The sequence below is a fragment of the Lissotriton helveticus genome, chromosome 3_2, assembly GCF_964261635.1.
Source record: "Lissotriton helveticus chromosome 3_2, aLisHel1.1, whole genome shotgun sequence".
NCBI lineage: Eukaryota > Metazoa > Chordata > Amphibia > Caudata > Salamandridae > Lissotriton > Lissotriton helveticus.
The window spans coordinates 483,147,448-483,173,962 of NC_136062.1; the positions used below are offsets into that span (position 1 = coordinate 483,147,448).

Sequence of the window (26,515 nt, forward strand, 5' to 3'; positions counted from 1 at the left end):
CGAGGAGCAGGGGCGCACAGGCCTCCAGCGAGGAGCAGGGGCGCACAGGCCTCCAGCGAGGAGCAGGGGCGCACAGGCCTCCAGCGAGGAGCAGGGGCGCACAGGCCTCCAGCGAGGAGCAGGGGCGCACAGGCCTCCAGCGAGGAGCAGGGGCGCACAGGCCTCCAGCGAGGAGCAGGAGCGCACAGGCCTCCAGCGAGGAGCAGGAGCGCACAGGCCTCCAGCGAGGAGCAGGAGCGCACAGGCCTCCAGCGAGGAGCAGGAGCGCACAGGCCTCCAGCGAGGAGCAGGAGCGCACAGGCCTCCAGCGAGGAGCAGGAGCGCACAGGCCTCCAGCGAGGAGCAGGAGCGCACAGGCCTCCAGCGAGGAGCAGGAGCGCACAGGCCTCCAGCGAGGAGCAGGAGCGCACAGGCCTCCAGCGAGGAGCAGGAGCGCACAGGCCTCCAGCGAGGAGCAGGAGCGCACAGGCCTCCAGCGAGGAGCAGGAGCGCACAGGCCTCCAGCGAGGAGCAGGAGCGCACAGGCCTCCAGCGAGGAGCAGGAGCGCACAGGCCTCCAGCGAGGAGCAGGAGCGCACAGGCCTCCAGCGAGGAGCAGGAGCGCACAGGCCTCCAGCGAGGAGCAGGAGCGCACAGGCCTCCAGCGAGGAGCAGGAGCGCACAGGCCTCCAGCGAGGAGCAGGAGCGCACAGGCCTCCAGCGAGGAGCAGGGGCGCACAGGCCGCCAGCGAGGAGCAGGGGCGCACAGGCCTCCAGCGAGGAGCAGGGGCGCACAGGCCTCCAGCGAGGAGCAGGGGCGCACAGGCCTCCAGCGAGGAGCAGGGGCGCACAGGCCTCCAGCGAGGAGCAGGGGCGCACAGGCCTCCAGCGAGGAGCAGGGGCGCACAGGCCTCCAGCGAGGAGCAGGGGCGCACAGGCCTCCAGCGAGGAGCAGGGGCGCACAGGCCTCCAGCGAGGAGCAGGGGCGCACAGGCCTCCAGCGAGGAGCAGGGGCGCACAGGCCTCCAGCGAGGAGCAGGGGCGCACAGGCCTCCAGCGAGGAGCAGGAGCGCACAGGCCTCCAGCGAGGAGCAGGAGCGCACAGGCCTCCAGCGAGGAGCAGGAGCGCACAGACCTCCAGCGAGGAGCGCACAGGCCTCCAGCGCAGAGCAGGAGCGCAAAGGCCTCCAGCGAGGAGCAGGAGCGCACAACCCTCCAGCGAGGAGCAGGAGCGCACAGGCCTCCAGCGAGGAGCAGGAGCGCACAGGCCTCCAGCGAGGAGCAGGAGCGCACAGGCCTCCAGCGAGGAGCAGGAGCGCACAGGCCTCCAGCGAGGTGCAGGAGCGCACAGGCCTCCAGCGAGGTGCAGGAGCGCACAGGCCTCCAGCGAGGAGCAGGAGCGCACAGGCCTCCAGCGAGGAGCAGGAGCGCACAGGCCTCCAGCGAGGAGCAGGAGCGCACAGGCCTCCAGCGAGGAGCAGGAGCGCACAGGCCTCCAGCGAGGAGCAGGAGCGCACAGGCCTCCAGCGAGGAGCAGGAGCGCACAGGCCTCCAGCGAGGAGCAGGAGCGCACAGGCCTCCAGCGAGGAGCAGGAGCGCACAGGCCTCCAGCGAGGAGCAGGAGCGCACAGGCCTCCAGCGAGGAGCAGGAGCGCACAGGCCTCCAGCGAGGAGCAGGAGCGTACAGGCCGCCATCGAGGAGCAGGGGCGCACAGGCCTCCAGCGAGGAGCAGGGGCGCACAGGCCTCCAGCGAGGAGCAGGGGTGCACCGGCCACCAGCGGAGAGCACGGGCACACAGGCCGCCAGCTAGGAGCACGAGCGCACAGGCCTTCAGCGAGTAGCATGAGCAGGAGCAAGGAGCAGGGAGCACATGCTGCCAGCGTGGAGCAAGGGCGCACAGGTTGCCAGGGAAGAGCCGGGAGCACAAGCAGCCAGCAAGGAGCACAGGCTGCCAGTGAGGAGCACGAACGCACAGGCTGCCAACGAGGAGCACGAGCACACAGGCCGCCAGCGGGGAGCACGGGCACACAGGCCGCCAGCGGGGAGCACGGGCACACAGGCCGCCAGCGGAAAGCACGGGCACACAGGCCGCCAGCGGGGAGCACGGGCACACAGGCCGCCAGCAGGGAGCACGGGCACACAGGCCGCCAGCGAGGAGCACGAGCGCACAGGCTATCAGTGAGGAGCAGGGGCACACAGGCCGCCAGCGGGGAGCAGGGGCACACAGGCCGCCAGCGGGGAGCACAGGCACACAGGCCGCCAGCGGGAAGCACAGGCACACAGGCCGCCAGCGGGGAGCACAGGCACACAGGCCGCCAGCGGGGAGCACAGGCACACAGGCCGCCAGCGGGGAGCACGGGCACACAGGCCGCCAGCGGGGAGCACGGGCACACAGGCCGCCAGCGGGCAGCACGGGCACACAGGCCGCCAGCGGGGAGCACGGGCACACAGGCCGCCAGCGGGGAGCACGGGCACACAGGCCGCCAGCGGGGAGCACGGGCACACAGGCCGCCAGCGGGGAGCACGGGCACACAGGCCGCCAGCGGGGAGGCCGGGCACACAGGCCGCCAGCGGGGAGCACGGGCACACAGGCCGCCAGCGGGGAGCACGGGCACACAGGCCGCCAGCGGGGAGCACGGGCACACAGGCCGCCAGCGGGGAGCACGGGCACACAGGCCGCCAGCGGGGAGCACGGGCACACAGGCCGCCAGCGGGGAGCACGGGCACACAGGCCGCCAGCGGGGAGCACGGGCACACAGGCCGCCAGCGAGGAGCACGAGCGCACAGGCTATCAGCGAGGAGCACGAGCGCACAGGCCTCCAGAGAGGAGCTGGGGAGCACAGGCCTCCAGCGAGGAGCAGGGGCGCTCAGGCCGCCAGCAAAGAGCATGGGTGCACAGGCTAGCAGCGAAGAGCAGGGGCGCACATGCTAGCAGCGAAGAGCAGGGGCGCACAGGCTAGCAGCGAAGTGCAGGGGTGCACAGGCTAGCAGCGAAGAGCAGGGGCGCACAGGCTAGCAGCGAAGACCAGGGGCGCACAGGCTAGCAGCGAAGATCAGGGGCGCACAGGCTAGCAGCGAATACCAGGGGCGCACAGGCAGGCAGCGAAGAGTAGGGGCCCACAGGCCGCCAGCGAGGAGCACAGGCCGCCAGAGGGGAGCAAAGGCGCACAGGTTGCCAGCGAGGAGCAGGGGCGTACAGGCCATCAGCACAAGCCAATGGCATACAAGTTGCTACTGAGGAGCTATGGCGCACAAGTCACCAATAAGAAGGAACAGGGCAAAGGCCATGTTCAGCCACGCAAGTAGGTCTGTGCCAAGAAAGCTATTTAAGGGCCTATCTGTACATAGCTCAGTGGGTAATAAAAAGCTTCTCCTTGTGCTAGCATAATTAGAGCAAAGAGACATACAAAGGAACTGGTGCGTTATGCAACCATCTTAAATGAAAGCATGTTCCAAAACAGAAAGCGTCAGTGAAAACGCCCCCAAAGAGAGACCAGAGGGCGCACTAATTGAACTTAAATCGGAGAAACAATGGTCCCCAGCTCGAAAACAAGATAACAGGGACCACTGCGGGGAACTCAGCTTCAAAACAAGGACCTTATGTGGACATACAATGTTAAATACTGATGAGCACTTGTCCAGGCAGCATAAGTAAAGACACTGTTTTCAATACAGAGTAGCGTGGGTGGCAGCACCCTTGACGAGACAATCCAACATACATCAAAGTTACATAAGGAACAGGAAACTAGAATTGATAAGGGAGGCTAAATCTGAAATGGCATATTGCATGACATGATCACAGCGGAGACATGGGCTTGAGAGAGGCAACAGCAGAGGCAGGGCTGAGGAGAGGAGACAACTGGAGAGGGCCTAAAGAGAAGCTTCCGGCAGGGAGAAAGGCTGAAGAGAGGCCACTGGAGGGAGACGGGCTGAAGAGAGGCAACTGGAGAGAGAAGGTCTGAAGAGAGGTCACTGGAGAGAGAAGGGCTGAAGAGAGGCCACTGGAGAGAGAAGGGCTGAAGAGAGGCCACTGGAGAGAGCAGGGCTGAAGAGACACTGAAGAGATGCCACGGGAGGATTTGCATATGGCCATGTCTGAACTTGGGTGGCGGAGTGAGCTAAAGAATGGTGATGGATTAAACCCAGATCAGTTGACTGGGGGTGAGTTTTTGATTTGCTCAAAAGTCCATCCATCATCCCCTTTTGTATCACTTTGTTCGCCCAAAGTGTGGCAGGGTATGCTCAGACGTGAGTCCCTTGCTCACTTTGCCACTGGATTCAGCTAGCCTGGCTGATGACGGCTGAAATGCCAGAAACCGGTCCCAGGAGGCATGTTTCCGGTCCAGGGAAGACGTGGCTTTGGCAGTTCGGGCTGGACTGTTCCCATGAGGCACAGGGTCAGACTGATTTGCATATGGCCATGTCTGAACTGGGGTGGCGGAGTGAGCTAAAGAATGGTGATGGATTAAACTCAGATCAGTTGACTGGGGGTGAGTGTTTGATTTGCTCAAACGCTCAGTCCATAATCCCCTTTTGTATCACTGGAGGAGGCAGGGCAGAAGATAGGCCACTGGAGGAGGCAGGGCTGAAGAGAGGCCACTGGAGAGAGAAGGGCTGAAGGGAGGCCACTGGAGAGGGAAGAGGCAGGCTTGAAGAGAGGCCACTGGAGAGAGAGAAGGGCTGAAGAGAGGCCAGAGGAGGAGGCAGGGCTGAAGAGAGGCCACTGGAGAGAGAAGAGCTGAAGAGAGGCCACTGGAGAGAGAAAGGCTGACGAGAGGCCCCTGGAGGAGGCAGGGCTGAAGAGAGGCCACTGGAGGAGGCAGGGCTGAAGAGAGTTCACTGGAGAGAGAGACGGGCTGAAGAGAGGTCACTGGAGAGAGAAGGGCTGAAGAGAGGTCACTGGAGAGAGAAGGCCAGAAGAGAGGTCACTGGAGAGAGAAGGCCAGAAGAGAGGCCACTGGAGGAGGCAGGACTAAAGGGCACTGGAGGAGGCAGGGCTGAAGAGAGGCCAGTGGAGATTGAAGGGCTGAAGAGAGGCCACTGGCGAGAGAAGGGCTGAAGAGAGGCCACTGGCGAGAGAAGGGCTGAAGAGAGGTCACTGGCGGAGGCAGGGCTGAAGAGAGGCCACTGGAGGGGGCAGGGCTGAAGAGAGGTCACTGGAGAGAGAAAGGCTGAAGAGAGGTCACTGGAGGAGGCAGGGCTGAAGAGAGGCCACTGGAGGAGGCAGGGCTGAAGAGAGTTCACTGGAGAGAGAGACGGGCTGAAGAGAGGTCACTGGAGAGAGAAGGGCTGAAGAGAGGTCACTGGAGAGAGAAGGCCAGAAGAGAGGTCACTGGAGAGAGAAGGCCAGAAGAGAGGCCACTGGAGGAGGCAGGACTAAAGGGCACTGGAGGAGGCAGGGCTGAAGAGAGGCCAGTGGAGATTGAAGGGCTGAAGAGAGGCCACTGGCGAGAGAAGGGCTGAAGAGAGGCCACTGGCGAGAGAAGGGCTGAAGAGAGGTCACTGGCGGAGGCAGGGCTGAAGAGAGGCCACTGGAGGGGGCAGGGCTGAAGAGAGGTCACTGGAGAGAGAAAGGCTGAAGAGAGGTCACTGGAGGAGGCAGGGCTGAAGAGAGGCCACTGGAGGAGGCAGGGCTGAAGAGAGTTCACTGGAGAGAGAAGGGCTGAAGAGAGGCCACTGGAGAGAGAAGGGCTGAAGAGAGGCCACTGGAGGAGGCAGGGCTGAAGAGAGTTCACTGGAAAGAGAAGGGCTGAAGAGAGGCCGCCGGAGGAAGCAGGGCTGAAGAGAGGCCACTGGAGAGAGCAGGGCTGAAGAGAGGCCACTGGAGAGAGCAGGGCTGAAGAGAGACCACTGGAGAGAGAAGGGCTGAAGAGAGGCCACTGGAGAGAGATGGGCTGAAGAGAGGCCAATGGAGAGAGAAGGGCTAGAGAGAGTCCACTGGAGGAGGAAGGGCTGAAGAAAGGCATAGGGAGGAGGCAGGGCTGAGGAGAGGCCACTGGAGAGAGAAGGGCTGAAGAGAGGCCACTGGAGAGAGATGGGTTGAAGAGAGGCCACTGGAGAGAGAAGGGCTGAAGAGAGGCCACTGGAGAGAGATGGGTTGAAGAGAGGCCACTGGAGAGAGAAGGGCTGAAGAGAGGCCACTGGAAGAGGCAGGACAGAAGAGAGGCCACTGGAGAGAGAAGGGCTGAAGAAACGCCACTGGAGGAGGCAGAGATGAAGAGAGGCCACTGGAGAGAGAAGGGCTGAGGAGAGGCCACTGGAGAGAGAAGGTCGCTGGAGGAGGCAGGGCTGAAGAGAGGCCACTGGAGGAGGCGGGGCTAAAGAGAGGCCACTGGAGAGAGAAGGGCTGAAGAGAGGCTGCTGGAAAGGGAGGAGGCAGGCCTGAAGAGAGTCCACTGGAGAGAGAAGGGCTGAAGAGAGGCCACTGGATAGAGATGGGCTGAAGAGAGGCCACAGGAGAGAGAAGGGCTGAAGAGAGGCCACTGGAGGAGGCAGGACAGAAGAGAGGCCACTGGAGAGAGAGGGCTGAAGAAACGCCACTGGAGGAGGCAGGGATGAAGAGAGGCCACTGGAGAGAGAAGGGCTGAGGAGAGGCCACTGGAGAGAGAAGGTCGCTGGAGGAGGCAGGGCTGAAGAGAGGCCACTGGAGGAGGCGGGGCTAAAGAGAGGCCACTGGAGAGAGAAGGGCTGAAGAGAGGCTGCTGGAAAGGGAGGAGGCAGGCCTGAAGAGAGTCCACTGGAGAGAGAAGGGCTGAAGAGAGGCCACTGGAGAGAGATGGGCTGAAGAGAGGCCACTGGAGAGAGAATGGCTGAAGAGACGCCACTGGAGGAGGCAGGGATGAAGAGAGGCCACTGGAGAGAGAAGGGCTGAGGAGAGGCCACTGGAGAGAGAAGGTCGCTGGAGGAGGCAGGGCTGAAGAGAGGCCACTGGAGAAGGCGGGGCTAAAGAGAGGCCAATGGAGAGAGAAGGGCTGAAGAGAGGCTGCTGGAGAGGGAGGAGGCAGGCCTGAAGAGAGTCCACTGGAGAGAGATGGGCTGAAGAGAGGCCACTGGAGAGAGAATGGCTGAAGAGAGGCCATTGAAAGAGGCCAGGCTGAAGAGAGGCCAAGGGAGGAGGCAGGGCTGAAGAGAGGCCGCTGGAGAGAGAAGGGCTGAAGAGAGGCCACTGGAGAGAGAAGGGCTGAAGAGAGGCCACTGGAGAGAGAAGGGCTGAAGAAGGCCACTGGGGAGAGATGGGCTGAAGAGAGGCCGCTGGAGAGAGATGGGCTGAAGAGAGGCCACTGGAGAGAGATGGGCTGAAGAGAGGCCACTGGAGAGAGATGGGCTGAAGAGAGGCCACTGGGGAGAGATGGGCTGAAGAGAGGCCACTGGGGAGAGATGGGCTGAAGAGAGGCCACTGGGGAGAGAAAGGCTGAAGCGAGTCCACCGGAGGAGGCAGGACAGAAAAGAGGCCACTAGAGAAGAAGGGCTGAAGAGAGGCCACTGGAGGAGGCAGGGCTGACGAGAGGCCACTGGAGGAGGCAGGGCTGAGGAGAGGCCACTGGAGGAGGCGGGGCTGAGGAGAGACCACTGGAGGAGGCAGGGCTGAGGAGAGACCACTGGAGGAGGCAGGGCTGAGGAGAGACCACTGGAGGAGGCAGGGCTGAGGAGAGACCACTGGAGGAGGCAGGGCTGAAGAGAGGCCACTGGAGGAGGCAGGGCTGAAGAGAGGCCACTGGAGGAGTCAGGGCTGAAGAGAGGCCACTGGAGGAGTCAGGGCTGAAGAGAGGCCACTGGAGGAGTCAGGGCTGAAGAGAGGCCACTGGAGGAGGCAGGGCTGAAGAGAGGCCACTGGAGGAGGCAGGGCTGAAGAGAGGCCACTGGAGAGAGAAGGTCTGAAGAGAGGCCATTGGAGGAGGCAGGGCTGAAGAGAGGCCACTGGAGAGAGAGAAGGGCTGTAGAGAGGCCACTGGAGAGAGAAGGGTTGAAGAGAGGCCACTGGAGGAGGCTGGGCTGAAGAGAAGCCACTGGAGAGAGAAGGGTTGAAGAGAGGCCACTGGAGGAGGCAGGGCTGAAGAGAGGCCACTGGAGAGAGAGAAGGGCTGGAGAAAGGCTAATGGAGGAGGCAGGGCTGAAGAAAGAAGACCAAAAGAAGAGGCAAGGGTGAAAAGAGGCCAAGGAAGGAGGAGGGGGTGAACATATGCCCCAGCAGGCGAGTAAATGGGCAAGAATAAGGTCATAGTGGAAAGGCTGCAGGGGACAGAGCAGAAACAGTTGGTAGTGTCATGAAGTAGGAGCTGTTACACAGTGTAATAAATCTGAATGGTAATACTGCATTTTTTGGGGAGCAGAGCTGGGGGATGAGGTCCTTACCTCGCTGGGTCTGGGTAGATGGGGTGCTCTCGCGACCCGACTCCTTCAATGCGAGATAACGAAATGAGGGAGGTCTCCATCAGTCTCCTAAACAAGGAAGAGAGGAAGAAAACAAGACCAGCTCGTAAGTCACCACTGGGGAGAGGGGCAGACAATCACAGGGGGAGAGCAGAGAATGGAGGAGGATGAAAAGAAGTAAGATGGGATAAAAGAAAGCAGAGAAGGAGGCAGGGGGTGGTAGGACGCAAGGATGTAGGAAAGGACAGGCAGCTGGGGGTTAAGAGGAAGGGCATACATGTAGGTAGGTATCAAATCAAAGAATACAAAGTCGGGACAATAATGGAGAAGAGTGGGGTGGGGAGGGGAAGATGGAAAAGGACAAGGAATTGACAGCCAAAGAGGCAGGAATGGAAAATTAGAAAATTAATTAAGCACCAGGAAATAAAATGGAAAGATGAGGGCAAAGAAGGTGAGAGGTGCCCCTTGTATCCAGGCACCCGAGGACAGACCCATACTCTAACTCCACCCATTCTTGTACCAACCACACAATTTCTGGCAGCTTCAGTTGTCACAGGTAACACTATATGATGAAAAGTTACATCTGCAAACTTAAATAGCACCAGAAACACAGATTTCAAGGCAAGTCATAACAGAACTATCGGAAACGACACAAAAAGCCATTATGTTTTTGTCCCCCCACCACCAAGCCTAGAGGGTTAAGGTATTCCTACTCTTCCTACCTAACATTTTAAAAAAAATCTTTTACAGGACAAAGGATTGAGTCCCTGCGTCCTAAAATGGCTGCTGCAACACTTTGGATGATGTTGTGGCAGCCAATCAGTTCATTATCTGTGATCTGTCGGGTCCGCAGAGCCTCCGCGCTGTGAACTATACATACATTTTAAACTTTAACTCCTCCAAAATCCAGAATTGATTTACACCAAATCACAAAAAGCACACTTTCTCTGTAAAGAGTTGAGTTTGTGCCAACTTAGGTTTAATTTTGCTGAACCGTTTTGGCTGTAGTGGTGTCAAATTTTCTTCTGGAAAATTACATGAAGCAAAGGCACCTTGAAGACCACATCCCCCAATTCTTTCCCTCAACCCGCTTGACAGAGAACATTGACTCTTTCCAGGAAGGATCTGAGGCGGAGAAGACTTTATTAAAAAGTTTCATTAAGATTTGTCAAACAGTGCTAAAGTTATTAGCAAATCGAAAAATGTATTTCCTGTAGAAACGTAGTTTTAACTATACCTACCCAGCGTGTCGACTGCCACTGGGTGATATGTGTGTGTGTGTGATATATACATATATATATATATATATATATATATATATGTATATATATATATATATACACAAAAGAGAAGCAGAGAACTATGGGTTGTTCCCGTTAGAGCACTCCCAACACCAGCGACACTGTAGATCTGCTCACCTCAAATGTCTGCTTTTCTATCAGTCTTTAAGCATAGGATTAGCACAGTGCTATCCACGCCGAGATAGAAAAGGACAAAGTCTTTTGCCATTTCTACAGCAAAGTCTTTAAGCATAGGACTAGTATAGTGCTGTCCTTGCCGAGCTGTAAAATGACAAAAGCCATTTACCACTCCAGACTTTGTCCTTTTCTATCTCGGCGAGAATAGCACTGTGCTAATCCTATGCTTAAAGACTTTGACAGAAAAGCAAACATTTAAGGAGAGTAGATCAAGAGTGTCGCTGGTGTTGAGTGCTCTAACAGGAGCTGCTTTCCACCTAAACTTGAGAACTATCCAGAGTTCACTGCTTCCTTTTTTGCATAATTTATGCTCCACTCTATGCCTGACAGGTTATTGTTTTGATATATATATATATACACACACACACACACACACACATATATATATATATATATATATATGCCACAAAGCTCCTCCCAAAAAAAGATGAGCAGAGACCCAGGGGAACTGTTGGAGGCTCTTTAATGGAAAATAATGGCGGATGCATTTCTAGCCGATGTGTGGCCGTCGTCAGCGCCACAAACCTCCAAAGAGGAGATGCACTCTGCTGTTGAGCGCCGCCTTATCTGAACTCGTGGTAGCGAGTTCGCACCGCCCCCTCGGCAATGAGACACACCTGTGCAGAATCCTTGAATGTTGAAGGGAACTGCAGGTCCCAGAGTCCTGTGTAGTGGGTCCCCGGGGGTGTTACTCGGGGGGGGGGGGGGAGGATCGATGGAAAAGGATCCACTGTGCTCGGCAAAGTTACAGCAAAGTGTGCCCAAAAGAAAAAAACCAAAATGTGACGGTTTGAATTCTGTAGGTTCGTAATCCATCAAGTGTCCTCCTCGGCTCCCCAATACCACCTAATATATATACACACACACACAGCTGTACCTTCGCTTCTCAGCATGTGCAAGCCGTACATTTCTTTTATGGTACACCAGTGGTATACCTTGTTCTCTGTTGAACACGTACATCTCTCATCGATCCCCTGTCATAGGGCAGAAAGAACACTGGCTGTTGGGTGGTTCTCCTGTGCTTTGAGGGCAGGCTGGTTCTATAATACCGGACAGTAGGTCAAGAGGATTCTATAGGATGGAGCCTATGGGGTGAAAAGTTGTGCAGCAGTTTCCAATAAATCTCAACCGGAGATTATTATTCCCACACTAGTCAGCCAATCATGGACCGAGTAAGAGGGAGTCCCTGGAGCAATTGCTTGACACGCTTTGCGTCTAGACGACATGAAACTCATGTCACTTGTGACACCTAAAGCCCAATTAATGGCGAATCTGCGGTGTCTACGCTGCTCCTGTCCCCACGGGGAGGATGGCGCATACCGTAAGCATCCAGCACTGTCACTTCACGTTGTATTGACAATGAACCTGCTTGACACCCAACCACGATCATTACCAGATTGTTACTTATATTAGGTTTTCTCTGACTTCCACAAAAGGGTAAAAATAAAGATGCCTGCTCAGCTGTGGGCAGACTGGTTGCCAGATGCAGCAGAAGAAGCCCGGAGACAGGTATAGCCAATCACAGAGCAGAAGAAGACTGGTCAAACAGGGGCAGCACCTTTTAACAGGGTGGCATGTTCACCAGCAGCAAGACTTTGTTAGACGACACCAGGCTCTTTTGCACCCCAATGTCATTCTCCAACCTAGAAATAGCTGTCTGACAGGAGGCAGGTCAGGAAGGAAGGAAGCCAGACCAGCACTCTGTCTCATGACCACACGAGACATCTCCTGCTGTCCATTCTCCTCCCTTCAGAGACATACTGAATGCTGTGGGCTATAGACCATCCAAGAGCTCGTCTCTGATAAGACTAGCTCCACCTTAACAGGGAAGCTGGCCTCATCTGTCAGGAGACCACATAATAGGAAGCTTATTATATATGCATTATCAACAAGATGATTAACAAGCATTTGCAATGCAATAGGTCTCGTATTCACGCAAGTTTGAGCTATTAGTATTGTAAATGACAATTACTTATTTATGTTTTGGGTTTTAAAACCTAAGTAAAAGGCATTGCCATTTACAATGCTAATAGCTTAAACTAATTTGCTAAAGACCCTGCTCGAGAATGCCACCCTAAAGGGTGGCCACAGCTCCAGAGAAAGGTAACCCAAGGGCTGGTGTAAATGGGCTGTATAATTTCACAATGACTAATATTCCCTTCTGGTGAAAGTAGGGATGGCCTCTGTCCTCGTCCTCATCCCAAATGATTAGTCCTAATATCCGGTCTCCTGCCAGACGGACTCCTATTGGGTTCTGGTTTCATTACTCCATTTCAAGGTGCAGATGAGACTCCACTGAAGTATTAAGATGTTTTGACTAGTGCACGTGCCTATATTGGAGGACACTGCTCCAACCCTGGTTACATACCTTACCCCAAAGCCAACAGAGGTAGTCCTAGTTTCTCAGGGTTAAAGTCGGTTAACAACTCTCATACGACTCTCACTGATGGTTTATGTGCCCACTCATGCGGATGTTGAATTATTCGGAGCGTGAATATTTCAAAATATCCCGTAACCCTGTCCATGCGAGACTTGTTGGACGAGGTCAGTCTGTTTTACCACAGGAAGAAGATTTAGTAAACATGAGCCATTCCCTAGAGCAGACAGTAGTGATGGGAAACACAAAGGTAGTAGGAGTGCTCAAGCTCACTCCTGGAAACATTGTGTCCAGGACGCTTTCCAGGTGCACGCGAGCCTCCAGCCCCCGGGGTAAACATGCGGGGCACATGTTGCTGCAGTACAGTGTCACGGGAAGGGAGCTGGCATTGCAGGCTGAGCAGCAGTGGCAGCAGCCAGGTACCTGCTGCTGCCTGTTAACGTTGGCTGGGCTGGTAGAGCGTGGGGAGCTCTGCGTGCCAGGCACGGAGGTGGTGACGAGGCCCGGGCCAGTCCGGGCCCGCGCCACCTCTCCTCTCTCTCGTGCACACACACAGAAGCATGAAGGGCACCTACCATTGCCAGGCGGCTGCCTCTCTCCACCAGCGATCCCGCCATCTTGCGTGCTGCAGAGCGGTGGAGGCGGCGGCGGATCAGCTGCTGCGGGGGAGGTGGGCAGACCAGAGCCAGCGGCGGATCACAGCAGCTCTAGAGGTGATCCCGGGAAATGAAGCTCCGGGGACAGGGGATAAGAGAAGCCACATTCGCTCTTTAGTTAAAGGGGGATCTATAACAAAAAAAAGCTACGGCGTAACTCGAAGCGCCCCAGCCTGCACAAGTAAAACAAGCGCGGTACCGCAAAGTCAGCTGCGTGTTTACTTTCACATCGCACTTTCACTGTAAGTGAATGCACATGGCGAAAGCAAACACGCGGCTGACTTTGCCCAAGCTGAGTGGAAAAAAAAAGTGCCTAGGGCCTAATGAAGGAGTGTGTCACGCCGCCGGTAAAAGATCAAATCCCGGTGGGCGTGGCCAAAAGGAAACAAGGCGGCAACAAGGAGGGACTTACAAGCCTCCTTTACAATGAAAAGCCAGCGTTTTACATACAAGAGGACGCGAACCAATGAAAAAGATGGGCGGGGCTTCAACTCTGCCTCCGAGAGCTTTGGAATCTGTATTGATTCCAAGAAGCTTGTGTATGACGACGATAGCAGACGATGCACGCTGCTTTCGCCAGCCGAGACCTAAAAACAAGCGGTTTCAGCAAAAGCAGCGCATGTGCGGCCTGCAGTATTAGTAAATAGTGCTTACAGACTAAATAACTGGCCACGTGTAACAACCGAAGTAAAAGGGCCAGTCGCCATGGCAGGGTACAAATGAAGACAAGGCTGTACTAAGGATGCACTAAAAAGCCTATTACCGAATCCGAAGGCAGCATGTACGAAAAACAATAACACAAGCCAATGAAAAATATGGGTGGAGAGTGGGCGGGGCTTCTCTCCAATACTCTACTACAGCAGTCTCGCAGAGCAAGCAGTGAACATGTGCTGCCGCAAGGCTCAACCTAAAAATTTAGCTGCTATAGCTTCATAGAAAAGAAGTAGGCAACTTGTATCAAATCCAGTGAAGTTCAAAGCAGTGACCTAGCAAGGACGCGGTGGACCCTAATGCTAGCACCATTACCAGGTTCATAGAAGAAAGACACCTACACTCTGGGTGCAGTGGGCCTCTCATGCTTGTCGGCCATGGTACCAGCGCCACTGCTGCACTAGTATCATCTATGGCCCTTGTTTAAGATTATACGAAACCAGAATTGAGGAAAAACAAGCAAGGTCAGGCTTAAAGGAAGCAGGCAAGGTAATGAGAAGCATATCTGGCAGAAAATAAAAAATGAGGATTATACAAAGCTTGTTAGATTTGGGGGTCTCTGGTTGGCACAGTTAGATACTTGTGACAAGCAGGGACCCTCTCCTCTAGTCAGGATAAGGGGGATTACCCTCTAAAATAACCCCTGCTCACCCTCTAGGTAGTGTGGCGCGAGCAGACAAGGCTTATCTCAGAGGCGTTATAGGCTAAGCATTTGTGAACACATACAGTACTCGGTGACAACACCACATATGGACACCACACTAGTTTCGTATAAAAAAGTTAACTTTTATATATGACTTAGCACAAGACCAACATAACGACAAAAATGACCATCATACTATTAGCAAATAAGAGTTCCTGTTTAAAGCGTATCTTTTTAGTCTGTGCGATTTGTATTCCTTCGTTTGGCCCTTTACGGTGATGAACTGAACCCAAAAAGAGTCTAACACGCTCAGCGGACGCTTCTGTCTGATGCGCTCAAACACGGAGTGTGAGTCGTACACAGTACCTTTGATGAAAGAGTTCGTCACGGACGATGAGGTGAAGACAACAGCATTGCACGCGGCGGTGTCCTCCTCTACGGTGCGATCTATGGCTCGTTGGGTGCACGGAGTCGCTTTGCCAAGGGGGATGATGCGGTGTGCGGTGCGGTTGAGGTTTGTTGCGGCGTACGAGCCGTACCTTTGAGAGCGGGGCACCTTCCAATCCCGGACAGTGCGGTGCGAGGCGGACAGTACACGGCAGGTGTGCGAGACGTACCCAGCCACTCTACGCGCTCATAACTTCAATGCCAGTGGCAGGGTGTGTCGAGTAGTGCGGCTCGAAGGGGGAGGGTGAAGCGGTGTGCAGTGCGGGGCCCTCCTTTCACGGTGCGATCTACGGCTCGTTGGGGGCACAGAGTCGCTTTGATCAGGGCAGACACCTGGCACAGGGCTTCACAGAAGTCGAGTTGAGTCTTCGAGGCGCACACAGCTCTCTGCTTCAGGTTTACGGGGAAATCAGCGTTTTCCATCAGCTCTCTTTAAGGCGGGGGAAGTCCACTAGACCTGGGACTTCGTTCAGGGGGCAAGCTCACCCACAAGCCCTTGGAGATCTTTAAGCACAAGTTGAAGCAAAAGTATTTTCCAGTCTTTCTCCTCTCCTTCAGCAGCAAGGCAACCACTGCAGGCCAATCCCCCAGGTCAGGGTCAGTACTCCTCCTTACAGCTTTCCCAGTTCCTTCTCGTCGGGCAGAGGTTTCTCCTTGTCAAAGCAGGATCTGATTTCTTGGGCACAGGGTCCCAATACTTATACCACAATTCTTTTGTTCTTTCAGGCCAGGGGGGCTTTGCCTAGTTCAGCCCAGTTCTGGAGTACTTTGTTTACATGACTCTGGCTTCTCTATTCAGTGTGCAGGGCAGAGACATCATACGCTCCCTAGGGGGTGGAGCCAGCATTGTGGTGGAAAGGCACAGTCCTATTCAGAACCCAGGTGTACTCCTCCCACCCATCTGGTTGTAAATCTCTCTATTCACCACCAGGCTGCCCCAGCCTGTCTCCTGGAATTCCCCAGCCCTGTCACTCACAGAACCAGGCAGCAGATACACATCCTAGCAGAGGCGGGCTGAAATGGTTAGGCAAGCAAATACCTACTTTCTAGAAGTGGTATTTGCAAACACAGAATATTATAAATAACTTCACTAAAAGATGTACTTTATTATTCTGAGTTCAGGCATACTGAACTCGAATTTCTACCATGTTCCCTGAGTCTGTTAGGATCATAAAATGTAACAATTCCAACAGCCCATTCTGGCATATGAGAACAGGTAGCCTTCCAATAGTGAAAAACGAAAATGGCTGTAATTCACTATTAGGACATGCCACACACATCAGGGCTTGTCCTACCTTATATTTACAATGGACCCTACCCTTGGGCCTACCATAGGGGTGACTGATATGAAGTTACGGAAAGGTTTAGGGACTGGCAAGTGGGTGCACTTGCCCAGTCAGCATGAAAGTACCAGACTGCACGCAGGTTCTGCAATGGCAGACCTTAAACACATTTTACAAGGCTGCGTCTGTGGGTGGCACAACCAGTGCTGCAAGCCCACTAGCAGCATTTGGATTTACAAGCCCTGGGCACTCCTGGTGCACTGCACTGGGGTCTGACAGTAAACCAAATAAGCCAATCATGGAATCCAAGCAATCATATACATTTTATACAGGGAGCACTTGCACTGTGGCACTGATTGGCAGTGGCATAGTGTTCTGAGCAGCTAACACCAGCAAAACAGATGAGACACAGTAACGAAAAGTGGAAGGGAGACCCACGCCAAGGTGCCAGGTCTAACAAAGCTTGATTAGGAACTGTTAAACAAAAGTTTAAAGGAGGCTTGTCCGGCAGAACAACAAACAAAAGATGACAGAAAGGGTGTCCAGCAGACGGGTTTAGCCTATGATTGCATAAAGCTCATTTAGTAAAACAAACAAAACAACAATGAGACAAATCTTGTTGGATAAAATGCTTAAGCCCACAATATCTGAACAAAAAAGGCTCAACTGTAGAAAGTGTGTCCACTACGGAGAACAAACATCAATATCAAACCGCTTACCTGATACTACTAACAAGGCCTAGATTTTAAGACTGTGTCAAACCATCACTCCAAAGATTACAGAGTTTATCTAAAGGAGCAGGCTAACAGAAGATGGTGCAATCCAGAAAATGTATCTAATGGACCGAGCAAATACCAATAATCTAATCCAGGATTGCATGAAGTTTCACAATGGAACAGTCTGAAGATGGGTAACTGAAGATGATCCAATCAAAGAGACTCTCCCAATGGGCGTGACTTAGCCCGACCCCAAGATGACGTGTTTAGATCCGGCTCCGCCTGCTGGAGCAGCTACCCTTCGGTTTATCCCATGCTGCAGTTTTGTTTTCTGGCAGCATCGGTATGTAGGTGATCCAACAGCAATCTGAGTAGGAGGCGGCCCACCTGGGCCGGGACTTCATGTGCTGGGCAGCTGTTCGGGACTCCCGGCTCTTTGGGAGCGGTAAGCCGCGTCAGGTTGAACTGAGGTGGCTGGATCGTGGTGGCGGGGGTGCTGGACAGGCCCGGGACGCCAATCTGTGCCTGTTTGGGTGCGCCCATGGCCTTCCCGAGGCCTACTCATCTCTGGATTTGCGCAGAGCGGCCTGCAGCCACAAGCTGACGCTCCTAATCCTGCCTGCAACGGAGCCAACATGAGATGTTGTAATTGTCTGGTGCCTGCACTGGTCATTTAGAGTATTGCACTCTATATAACTTGTCACTGCTGAACTACACAGTCTTGGTGGGTTTAGTTTGAAGTGTGGACCGCTGGGCTCAGAGATATACCACTGGGAGCCTGCAAAACTAGGTGGCTACTGCGTGGACGTGTCCCTTGCTAATACCGCACTCTGTTAATCATGAGGAGAACCACGTTTATTAACGCCCGGCCTGATTATCCTGCTATTCCCTCTCCCTCGGAGAATACCTCTACCAAGCAGATAACTTCCTTGACTAGTTCCTTCTTTTAGTTACATAATGGGCAAAAGGGATGCTAAGCAACAACGCTTGACTTTTGAGGCGAGGCGGGCAGTGCGGCAGTCGAAAACAAAAACTAGTTCGCCTACGGAAGAAGGGGGAGCTGGAATAGGTGATTCCCCACCTGCCCCCCTACCACCACCTGAGGAGAACATTAAAACTTGAATAGTCTGCCAATGGAAGAAGGAGGAGCTGGAGGAGGTGATTCCTCCACTAAGGAGGACATTAAAACTCAAATAGTCCACCCATGGAAGAAGGGGGAGCTGGTGATTCTCCCCCACCTTAACCTGAGGAGAACATTAAAACTCAAATAGTCCGCCTTTGAGTACATTAAATCTCACTGCTATAGACCATAAATTAGACACCCACACCAGGCGAATGGATGACCTAAAAGACCACATGGATAAGCAGCATATGAGATTGTCTTTTGCGGAGCAGCGTATTTCTGATGTCGAGTATGGGTATGCACAGCACAGTAAGGATTCAGAGGCGTTCAGGGCAGAGCTGCGGAGAGTGCAACTTAAGAATGAAGATTTGGAAGCCAGGTCTAGAAGAAACAACGTCCGTATTCTTGGTATTCCTGAATCTACAGCCATGGGGTGCACAGAAGATCACGTGGAGAAGCTCCTCATCACTTTGTTCGGTGCAACATTTTTCTCAGTCCTTTGTGAACAAGGGAGTGCCTCCGTCCCGGGGGTGCCTCCGTCCCCCGGGTGCTTCATCTGGCACGTGAAACTGGTGAGGTGCAAAATTAAGTTACTTACTTTTTTTCGAGACTTAACGCAATCGGTACAAGATGCTCGCCAGAAGTTCACTTCTGTGAAGAAGAAACTACAGAAGCGTCGCATTCCCTAGGCCATGCTATATCCAGCCAGATTGCATTTCTACTGGAAAGGAAGATCTTCACACAATCAGCCGCAGCATTGACTTTTCTGCAGCAACACTGTCAACGGGGATGTACCCGCCTCATGAAATTGGTGATTTATGTAAATTGGAATACGAGTCTCATTAGTGTAGATTATGCTGCTAGAATTGATTATTTTTTTTGTTTGGGGGCTTCACTGGGAGTTTGGGTCCTGGTGTGGGTGGGCGCCATTAGAATTGTTCGGCAGAACCGTACATTTCTTTCATTATCTGATGGTGGATTGATAGCATGCACATGCAAATCTGCTGGTTTTGCTATTTTAAGGTTTTACAGTGCACACACGTGAGCACAGTGATCTTATTAAATGTGTAACGGGAAGGTTCGTAGCCCTATTAATCCTTGCAAATGTCATCAGGTCTTGGCCTATCTCAACCAGTCAGGTGGAGGTCGTCTTTTAAAAAAAAATGTTTTAAAAAAAGACACTTGCTGCCTAGGAGGGACTCACGGTTCTTCAATGCAAGGGGGCCCTTCCCATATTTTGCATCCTACTACTCCTACTTGAGGGGGGTTGCTATTCTCATATGCAAACATGAGCCATTTAAGCCCCTTCAGTCCACTGGCGATCCTGAAGATCTATATGTTCTCATGCAGGGCATGGTCGGGCGCACGCTCTTTACATTACTGAACACATAAGGAACTATTGTGTACTCTCCTGACTTTTTTCTCTTTCGATTTAAACACATTTTAAAGTTTGAGCCACGCTTAATCATATGAGGTGGAGATCATAATCTTGTCCTAGATATTGCCTTAGACTGCTCCGATCATCATTAGCGACGTCTTACGAAGGCTCGCACAATCAATCATTTGTAAAGCGCACTACATACCCACGAGGGTCTCAAGGCGCGGGGGCACAGTTTTTCTTGATGTATTGGCACAGTTTGACATGGTTGATATCCGGTGATCTCTACACAGAGGATCAAGAAAATATACTTGTAATTCCTCTGTCCATGACATCTCCGCCCGGGCTTGACTTCTGGGTGGGGTTGTGGGATGTCCTAGGGTGGGCGGCAGATGTCCGGCATCTACCCCATACTTTACCCGATCACTTCCGAGTGATATTACAAATTGCTTTGCCAAGTATCTGGAAATGTCAATCGAGATTAGGGCTGCCATTAATGAATATGTTCTGTAAACAAGGGTACTGCAGATTCTGTTGCCACCCTTTTGGAGCCCCTGAAGGTTGTTGTGCGGTGGGAGTGCATGCCAAGGGCCATGGTATCCTCAAATCTATCAGGAGCAGACTTGCGAAACTAGAACATGAAATTTGCTCTAAGGAACCACGCTATGATGAAACGAAGAACAGCAAGTTCTTGGGTCCCATGTGCTCTCTCGTTCTTGAATTTCAAGAGGAGGCTGAGCAGGAAGTTACATTTTGGGTAAATATTCTCAGGCCAGAAGGTATGTGGAGGGTGATAGACCAGGGCACACCCTGGCAATGTAACTTAAGCCTAAATGGGCTGCCAATTAAGTATTCAGCCTGGAAACGCAGGATGGGCAATCGGTGTCTGGCCTGGTAGATATTCTACAGACATTTGTTACTTTTTACCAATGCCGTTACACGTCCTGATCACAGATTGTCCCTCTGACCGGTCTGCTTACTTAAATACATTGACCTATTAGTGACTGGATCAAGAGGAGCAAGGACTCCTTTTTAGCCTCGGACCATGGCGGAGGTTAAGGATGCAATTGCATAATTGGGGAATGGGAAAGCGACAGGGAGCAACGGTTTTCCCGTAGAGTATAAAGCCTACATTGAGGATCAATCGCCTTTCCTTCTATCTGTCTATGACAATACTTTTCAGCGGAAATTCTACCGCTAACAATGTGTGTGTCTATTAAATTCACATTTCTTTAGCCTGAGAAACCCCGACTAGATGCGAATAATACCGTCCCCTCTCGCTTATCAATGGTGTTGGCAAGATTCTTGCAAAAATCTTGGCTACTCGACTACTTCCATTGATGCCGCGATTGATCCTACCAGACCAGTCCAGCTTCATTTCTGGTCAATCCACGGCAGATAATTTGCACCTACATTTTGCACGCACACACCAGCTGAGCCCAGGTATCCCGGCTGTTGCAGTCTTTTTGTGTGTCGCAAAGGCACTTCACACAGTTGAATGGCCTCTTACGGTGTTGTCCAGATTGGGCCTTGGTGGGGCATTTGTGAAGTGGGTCCAGATTTTGTACACTGCCCCCTCGGCTAGACTCCGCGTAATCAATGGGCTTTCGGTACCGTTCACATTTGGAAGTGGGATGCGACTGAGGTGCCCCTTATCGCCCCTTTCTTACGCTCCAACGGTGGAATCCATGGCGTACGCTCTATGCGCATTTCGTCACGGGGAGGATTTCAGCATACATTACTGTCCATGTATGCTGGCAATGTGATGTTAGTTGTTAAGACCCAGCGGTTAATTTGACCCCTGTTATTGAGGAGATTACGGTGTTTGACCACTGGTCAGTCTTGCGTACTAACTGGGATAAATCCACCATAGACTCCCTAACCAGTGTTGCTACTAGACCTGACATACCATATCCACTGCAATGGCAAGAGTCGCTTACTAGATACTTGGGTATCCTTTATCATATAGACATCCCCACTGTGATTCAGATGAATTAGGGACAATATATGGACACCCTGCAACCCAGGCTGACCGTTGGATTGCCCTGCCTCTCCTTAGCGGGTAGAGTAGCCTTGATGAAAATGGTTGCTCTGCCTAAGCTGCTTTACTTTCCCATTCCTTTAAATAAGGCCTTCTGTATTCAATTGTTGTCTCTTATTAGACCATCGTGGGTGGGCCGACAATCTTAGATAGGGTGGCATACGTTGCAACTTCCATATCATAAAGGTGGCTTTGCTGCTCCAAATGTTGAGATGAACTATCTGGTGGCAGAGGTAAGATTCTTTCATAATTGGTTTCATAACAGCCGATAGGCTCCACATATAGTTGTTGAGAGGGAGGTTAGTTTCCCCGCCCCTCTGACTGCTGCTCCATTTACGGCCCTATCCAGACCGTCCTGGGAGATCCACACTGTCCGCTGAACTATTTGGGCCTGAAATAGGACTTCATCACTGTGCAATGTCTCCATTCCATATTCACCGCAGGTGCCCATCAAGTATCATTATGTGCTGCGGCTTGATCGCTCACCGCAGCTGTTGAGGGTTCTTGAACAGAGGGGTATGTGAGATTGGGTGATCTGTTCACCGCACAAAAGTTTAAAATGTATGAGGAATACCTAGGTAAATCCCCGGATACATTGATTCATATATTTATGTATGATAAACTCCCTCATGAACTTTGCTTTCCTGGAGGAGCCTCAGATATGGCCTGTTTTCACAATATTGCTTTCTGACCCACTTCGATATAAACTAATCACCAATTTATATAGTGCAGTAATGGAGTGTATGCCTACAGAGGCCCCACTGGCCTGTACCTTTTGGTAGGGAGACCTGGGCTATTGTATCACTGACAAACAGTGCACATTTTGTGGTCAACAAACCAAGGAGGTATCCCCCAATGGTAGATCTGGACTTCTACTGTACAGATTTTTATGAGGGACATATCTCTCTCCGACTGATCTTGCGCAATACTGCAACACTGATGATACCCAATGTAGGAAATGTGGGGTGCAGGGGGTGGCCACTTGACCTGGTCCTGCTCAGTAGTGGTTGTATTTTAGCAGCAGCTAATGGCCGCATTATTACATATGACAGACAATGTTTTCCAACTATCTCCTACGATGGTCTTATTGGGTTGTAAGGGAGGTATTGAGGAAATGTCTCAAATTCAAGGCCAAGGTTTGATCCGGGGTAAGCGTAGGGTGGGTATGATGTGGGGTGGCAGGGGAGTCCCGCAATTTCAAGATTGGCTCACAGATATGTCATCGTGTGAGAAATGTCCAGGACTTATGCTGCTACTCTCGCGGTCTGCTTATCCACTGGATTTTGGGGCCCCTTGAGATCCTATTTATTGAAACTACACCCTGTTGATGGCTCCCTGGTGACTATTATGATAAGTTGTTGGATGTACCTAGACATGTGTGACTCTTTGATCTATCTAATGCATATTGTTAAAAAATTATTGTTCCATTTGTGTAGTGAACCTCGCACAAGTTGTTTTTTTATTTCCCCTTATGTGATGCTGTCGCGTTTTGTGTGTGCTGTCAGACAAAATAATTTCTTTTATATTTCCCACAGGAGTTTTGCCTTATAGATTTGCTGTCAAAATCTATTATGAGTTGTAAACGTTCAGCGTAAATAAAATAAAAAGACTTACAACCCCGGAGGGCCAACAGTATGGCAGGGGAGCCAGGGCTGGGATTGTTGAGTGGCACTCTCGTCGCTTCAGCATGTCAGTTCGGTCTGGTGGATCACTGTACTGACCTGTTGGTGTAGCAGCAGGGTCGCTGTAGGGCAAGGCTTGTCATACGGTGTTGGGAGTAGCTGGTGTGAATATGGAGGCATTGATGCGCAGGATGGATGCTCTGGGTGGGATATTGGCTCTTTTGCGCCCAAAAGCACCACAGTTAAGAAATGTGTTGGGAGCAAGATGCATGTAGTGAAGGGAGTGAAGGGAGGCAAGGCACACGTGTTACCCCTGAGTTTGTGCCAGTGGGCAGTGTATATGGTGGTCACGGACAGACTAGTTCGCCGGCTGTGACAGTGCCAACGGCAACAAGCATTGTTCAGAATGGCAATAGTTCCGTGGCGATTAGGGTCACGGCAGAAGGTGGTCGGGGCCAATCAGATTTTGTCACAAATTTAGCTAGTGTGCTGCCATGGTTATCAAAGGTAGGGATGTTAAGTGCACTACTTTTGGGGGTGGGTGGGGTGGTAGGAGTAGCAGACCAGTGGCCATATTGAAAAGGGATATTGGGCCAAATAGGTAAATCAGGTGTGTAAGGTATGCAAGGCAGGGGATAGCGAATAGCTCGCCTGCAGCAGAGGCTGGGAGGTCATCGATGGCCACTCAGGTAGCAGGGGCGTCAGTGGTTGCTGGCCTTTCTGACACAAGTAGTGTGGTGCATGTGGTGTGGTGCATGCAGTACCAGGGCAGCAGCCCTTCCTCAGTATTCTACACCAGCAGTTACGGTTGCACCATTACCGAGCATTGGTTTGGAGGTGGGGGGGGGGGGGGATGTTGCATTCACAGTATGCTCAGTGGAGAGGCACGTGGCGGCTGAGGTAAAGGAGAAAATCTGGAAGGGCAGTTATGTGGATATGTGTATTGATGTCAGATTGGTCAGAGCGGGAGCAGAGAAAACGGTGTAAGGAGTGCTCACATTCTAGGGACTGTTGGCACTGGCCTTACAGGAGGAGGGTTGAGGAAACATTGTTGAACTGGGTCAAGGGGCTAACGATTTCCCAGGCAACCTTGGCCAAGCGTTTCCCGACCCTTGGTGCACAATTGGCGTGCTATCTGAATAGGATAGTTTGTGCACACGATGAGGGGGGTGCCTTGGAGGGATTACGACAAGGAATGTAGGAGTATAATGGCTACTAGACCCACTCTAGCATGGGATCAGGTTGATGTGAGCGCTTCATGAAGGCGCAGAACTGATGCTGCTCCAAGTCAGCCCTTTCGGGCGGTCTCTGGGCCAACTACTCACATGAAGGGTTAGGGGGAGACAAGAAAGGGGTCATTATGGTACTTTAGCAAGGGATCCTGTTCCAAAGCCCCAAGGATGTGCAAATTCAAATATTGCTTTTTCTTCTCTGGCCTACCCCGATATACAGAGTTCAAGTGTTTTAAAAAGCCAAGGGATAGGGTTCCAAAAAAGCAGGATTGAACCATCATTACTGGTCAAGGCCCGCTCCCCGGTTAACTGGCAGGCAATTGTAACGTGGTTCAATGTTTACAGCAACACAGCAGCGGCACAGTCATTGTATGAGGGTTTTAGGATCCCGGCTGAAGGCTGCATGGGGTAACCTATTTAAAAAACCAGCAGTCGCTGTGAGCCAATCCTAGCATTGCCAGGAATACGATCTGGAACTAAATGAATCTGGGGAGGGTGGCAGGCTCATCCGATTCCATCCCACTGGACAATTTTTGTGTGTTCCCCCTCAGGGGTAGTCCCAGAGGAAGATCCAGAGGAGTGCCTCCTAATCCATAAACTATCAGCACCTAGAGGTCAGCCAGTCAAGGAGGCTACTGATGAGGCACTATACTCAGTCAAGTACGTCTCACTAGATCAGGCAATTGCAATACTCAAGGAGCTGGGACATTGTTAGCAAAGGCAGATATAGAGTCCGCCTTTAGGCTGCTACCGGTGCACCATGATGATTTCCACTTACTGTGTTCTCAATTTGAAGGCGCTCCCTATTTTGGCAAATGTACGCTCATGGGCTGTTCAGTCTTTTATGATTACTTAGAGAGGTTTGGCACTTTCTTGGAGTGGGTATTCCGGCAGAGATAGAGTCACCACTGGGTACTACATTATCTGGATAATTTCCTGTTTCTGGGTTTCCCAGGCACAGCAGAATATGGGAAGGCTTTAGAAGCTTTTCAGGAACGTTTGGGGTCCTGCTAGTGCAGGCAAAGATGTGGGGAGACCAGCTAAAACAATTCAATTCCTTTGAATAGAATTTGATTCCAAGGCGGGCCTGTCTAGGCTTTCTCAGGAGAAAGGCAATGCGTTTACAAGGGCATTGGAGGAATGTTTGAGGACCAAGAAAGTGATACGTCATTTACAAGTGGTGGTGGGGTAGTTGAATTTTGCGCTACATATCGCACCCATGGGCTGCCTATTATCCAGGTCAATTGTATAGGCCATGTCTGACCTGAAGTTGAGACACCTTCATACTAGGTTGTCAAGTCAAGTCCGCCAGGACATGAGAATCTGGGAGGCATTTTTGAAGGATTTCAACTGGTCAGTGGTATGGCCATGCCCGGCTAAGACTAATAAGGAGTTAGGTTTGTTAACAGATTCCTCAGGCAGCTTGGGTTTTGGCACCATCTTTGGTGCATCTAGGTGGGCCCAACGGTGGCCAAGAGACTGGGTTGAGTCTGGGCTGGTGGCAAACATTGGTTTCTTGGAGATTTTCCCCATCCTGTTGCCCTCACAATCTGTCCGGAGGAGTTTCGCAATCAATCAGTGGGATTATGGTCAGACAGCATGAAAATGGCCCAATTCCAGAATACATCACGTACTTTTAATGGAACAGAGTAACTGAAGATGGTCCAATATACAACTACAGAGGATTTATTGAATGCAAAAGACTAACAGAAGCTGGTCTAATAAAGGATTAAAGCATATCTGATTAAACCAAATGACAAGAAGCTGTCGTGTAATACTGTGAACTAGCATAACGTGAAGGTGATCTCAGGTGCAGTAACAGCTTGATTGCAGAAGCTGCTATGAGATTCAGTGAAGTTCCCCAGAAAGAAGCTTATCAGTGATATTAGGAAACCAACTGTCAGATACTGTAAAACTAACCCTATGGGAGTCGATATCTGGGAGCAGGGGTCATCTTTACAATCCATAAACGCTGTTTATGAAATGCTGTACTGGACAAACTACCATCCATAAATGAAACATTTGACTATCCAGACTGGGTGTACACCTCACTCCAGGACACGACAGACACTGCCTACAGCACCGCCTTTTCTCCTATAGATCACTCTGTTCCAGTATGTTGGGCTAGTAGGTTAGCCGAGAATGTAATAAGATATGACACAAAAGTCCAAGCTTGGAATAAGTGTCTCCTTGCAGTATTTCAATGTTTCCAGCCAATCTTTAAGGTACATACAAACAGAGCAATTAAACTGATAGCTGGCCAGGTCCCTTGCTGGTTCACAATGACAACTTTGAGTCAGCCCTTAACAACAATCTGTGCTTCCGAGAGTCGCCCTGTCACACACAGACTCCTTCGCACAGGTTTTCTGAAATGGTTGTGCAAATGGTAAGACACTTGGTGGTTAGGCACTGAGAGGGCGGGCATTGTGTCTGTTCATGTTCTTCAAGGGTAGAATGG

General features: G+C 52.2%; 1 protein-coding gene across 3 annotated transcripts in view; it reads right to left on the minus strand.

Moving 5' to 3' along the window:
• AMBRA1 (autophagy and beclin 1 regulator 1) overlaps positions 1–26,515 on the minus strand; it is a 581,139-nt gene that overhangs the window by 398,513 nt on the left and 156,111 nt on the right. For 2 of the 3 annotated variants that reach the window (XM_078684412.1, XM_078684409.1), the window contains exon 8: positions 8,333–8,419. The exons of the other annotated variant lie outside the window; for it this stretch is intronic. In XM_078684412.1, the coding sequence (XP_078540538.1) occupies positions 8,333–8,419 (87 nt within the window). The remainder of the gene's footprint in view (positions 1–8,332; positions 8,420–26,515) is intronic. 3 annotated transcript variants of the gene reach the window in all.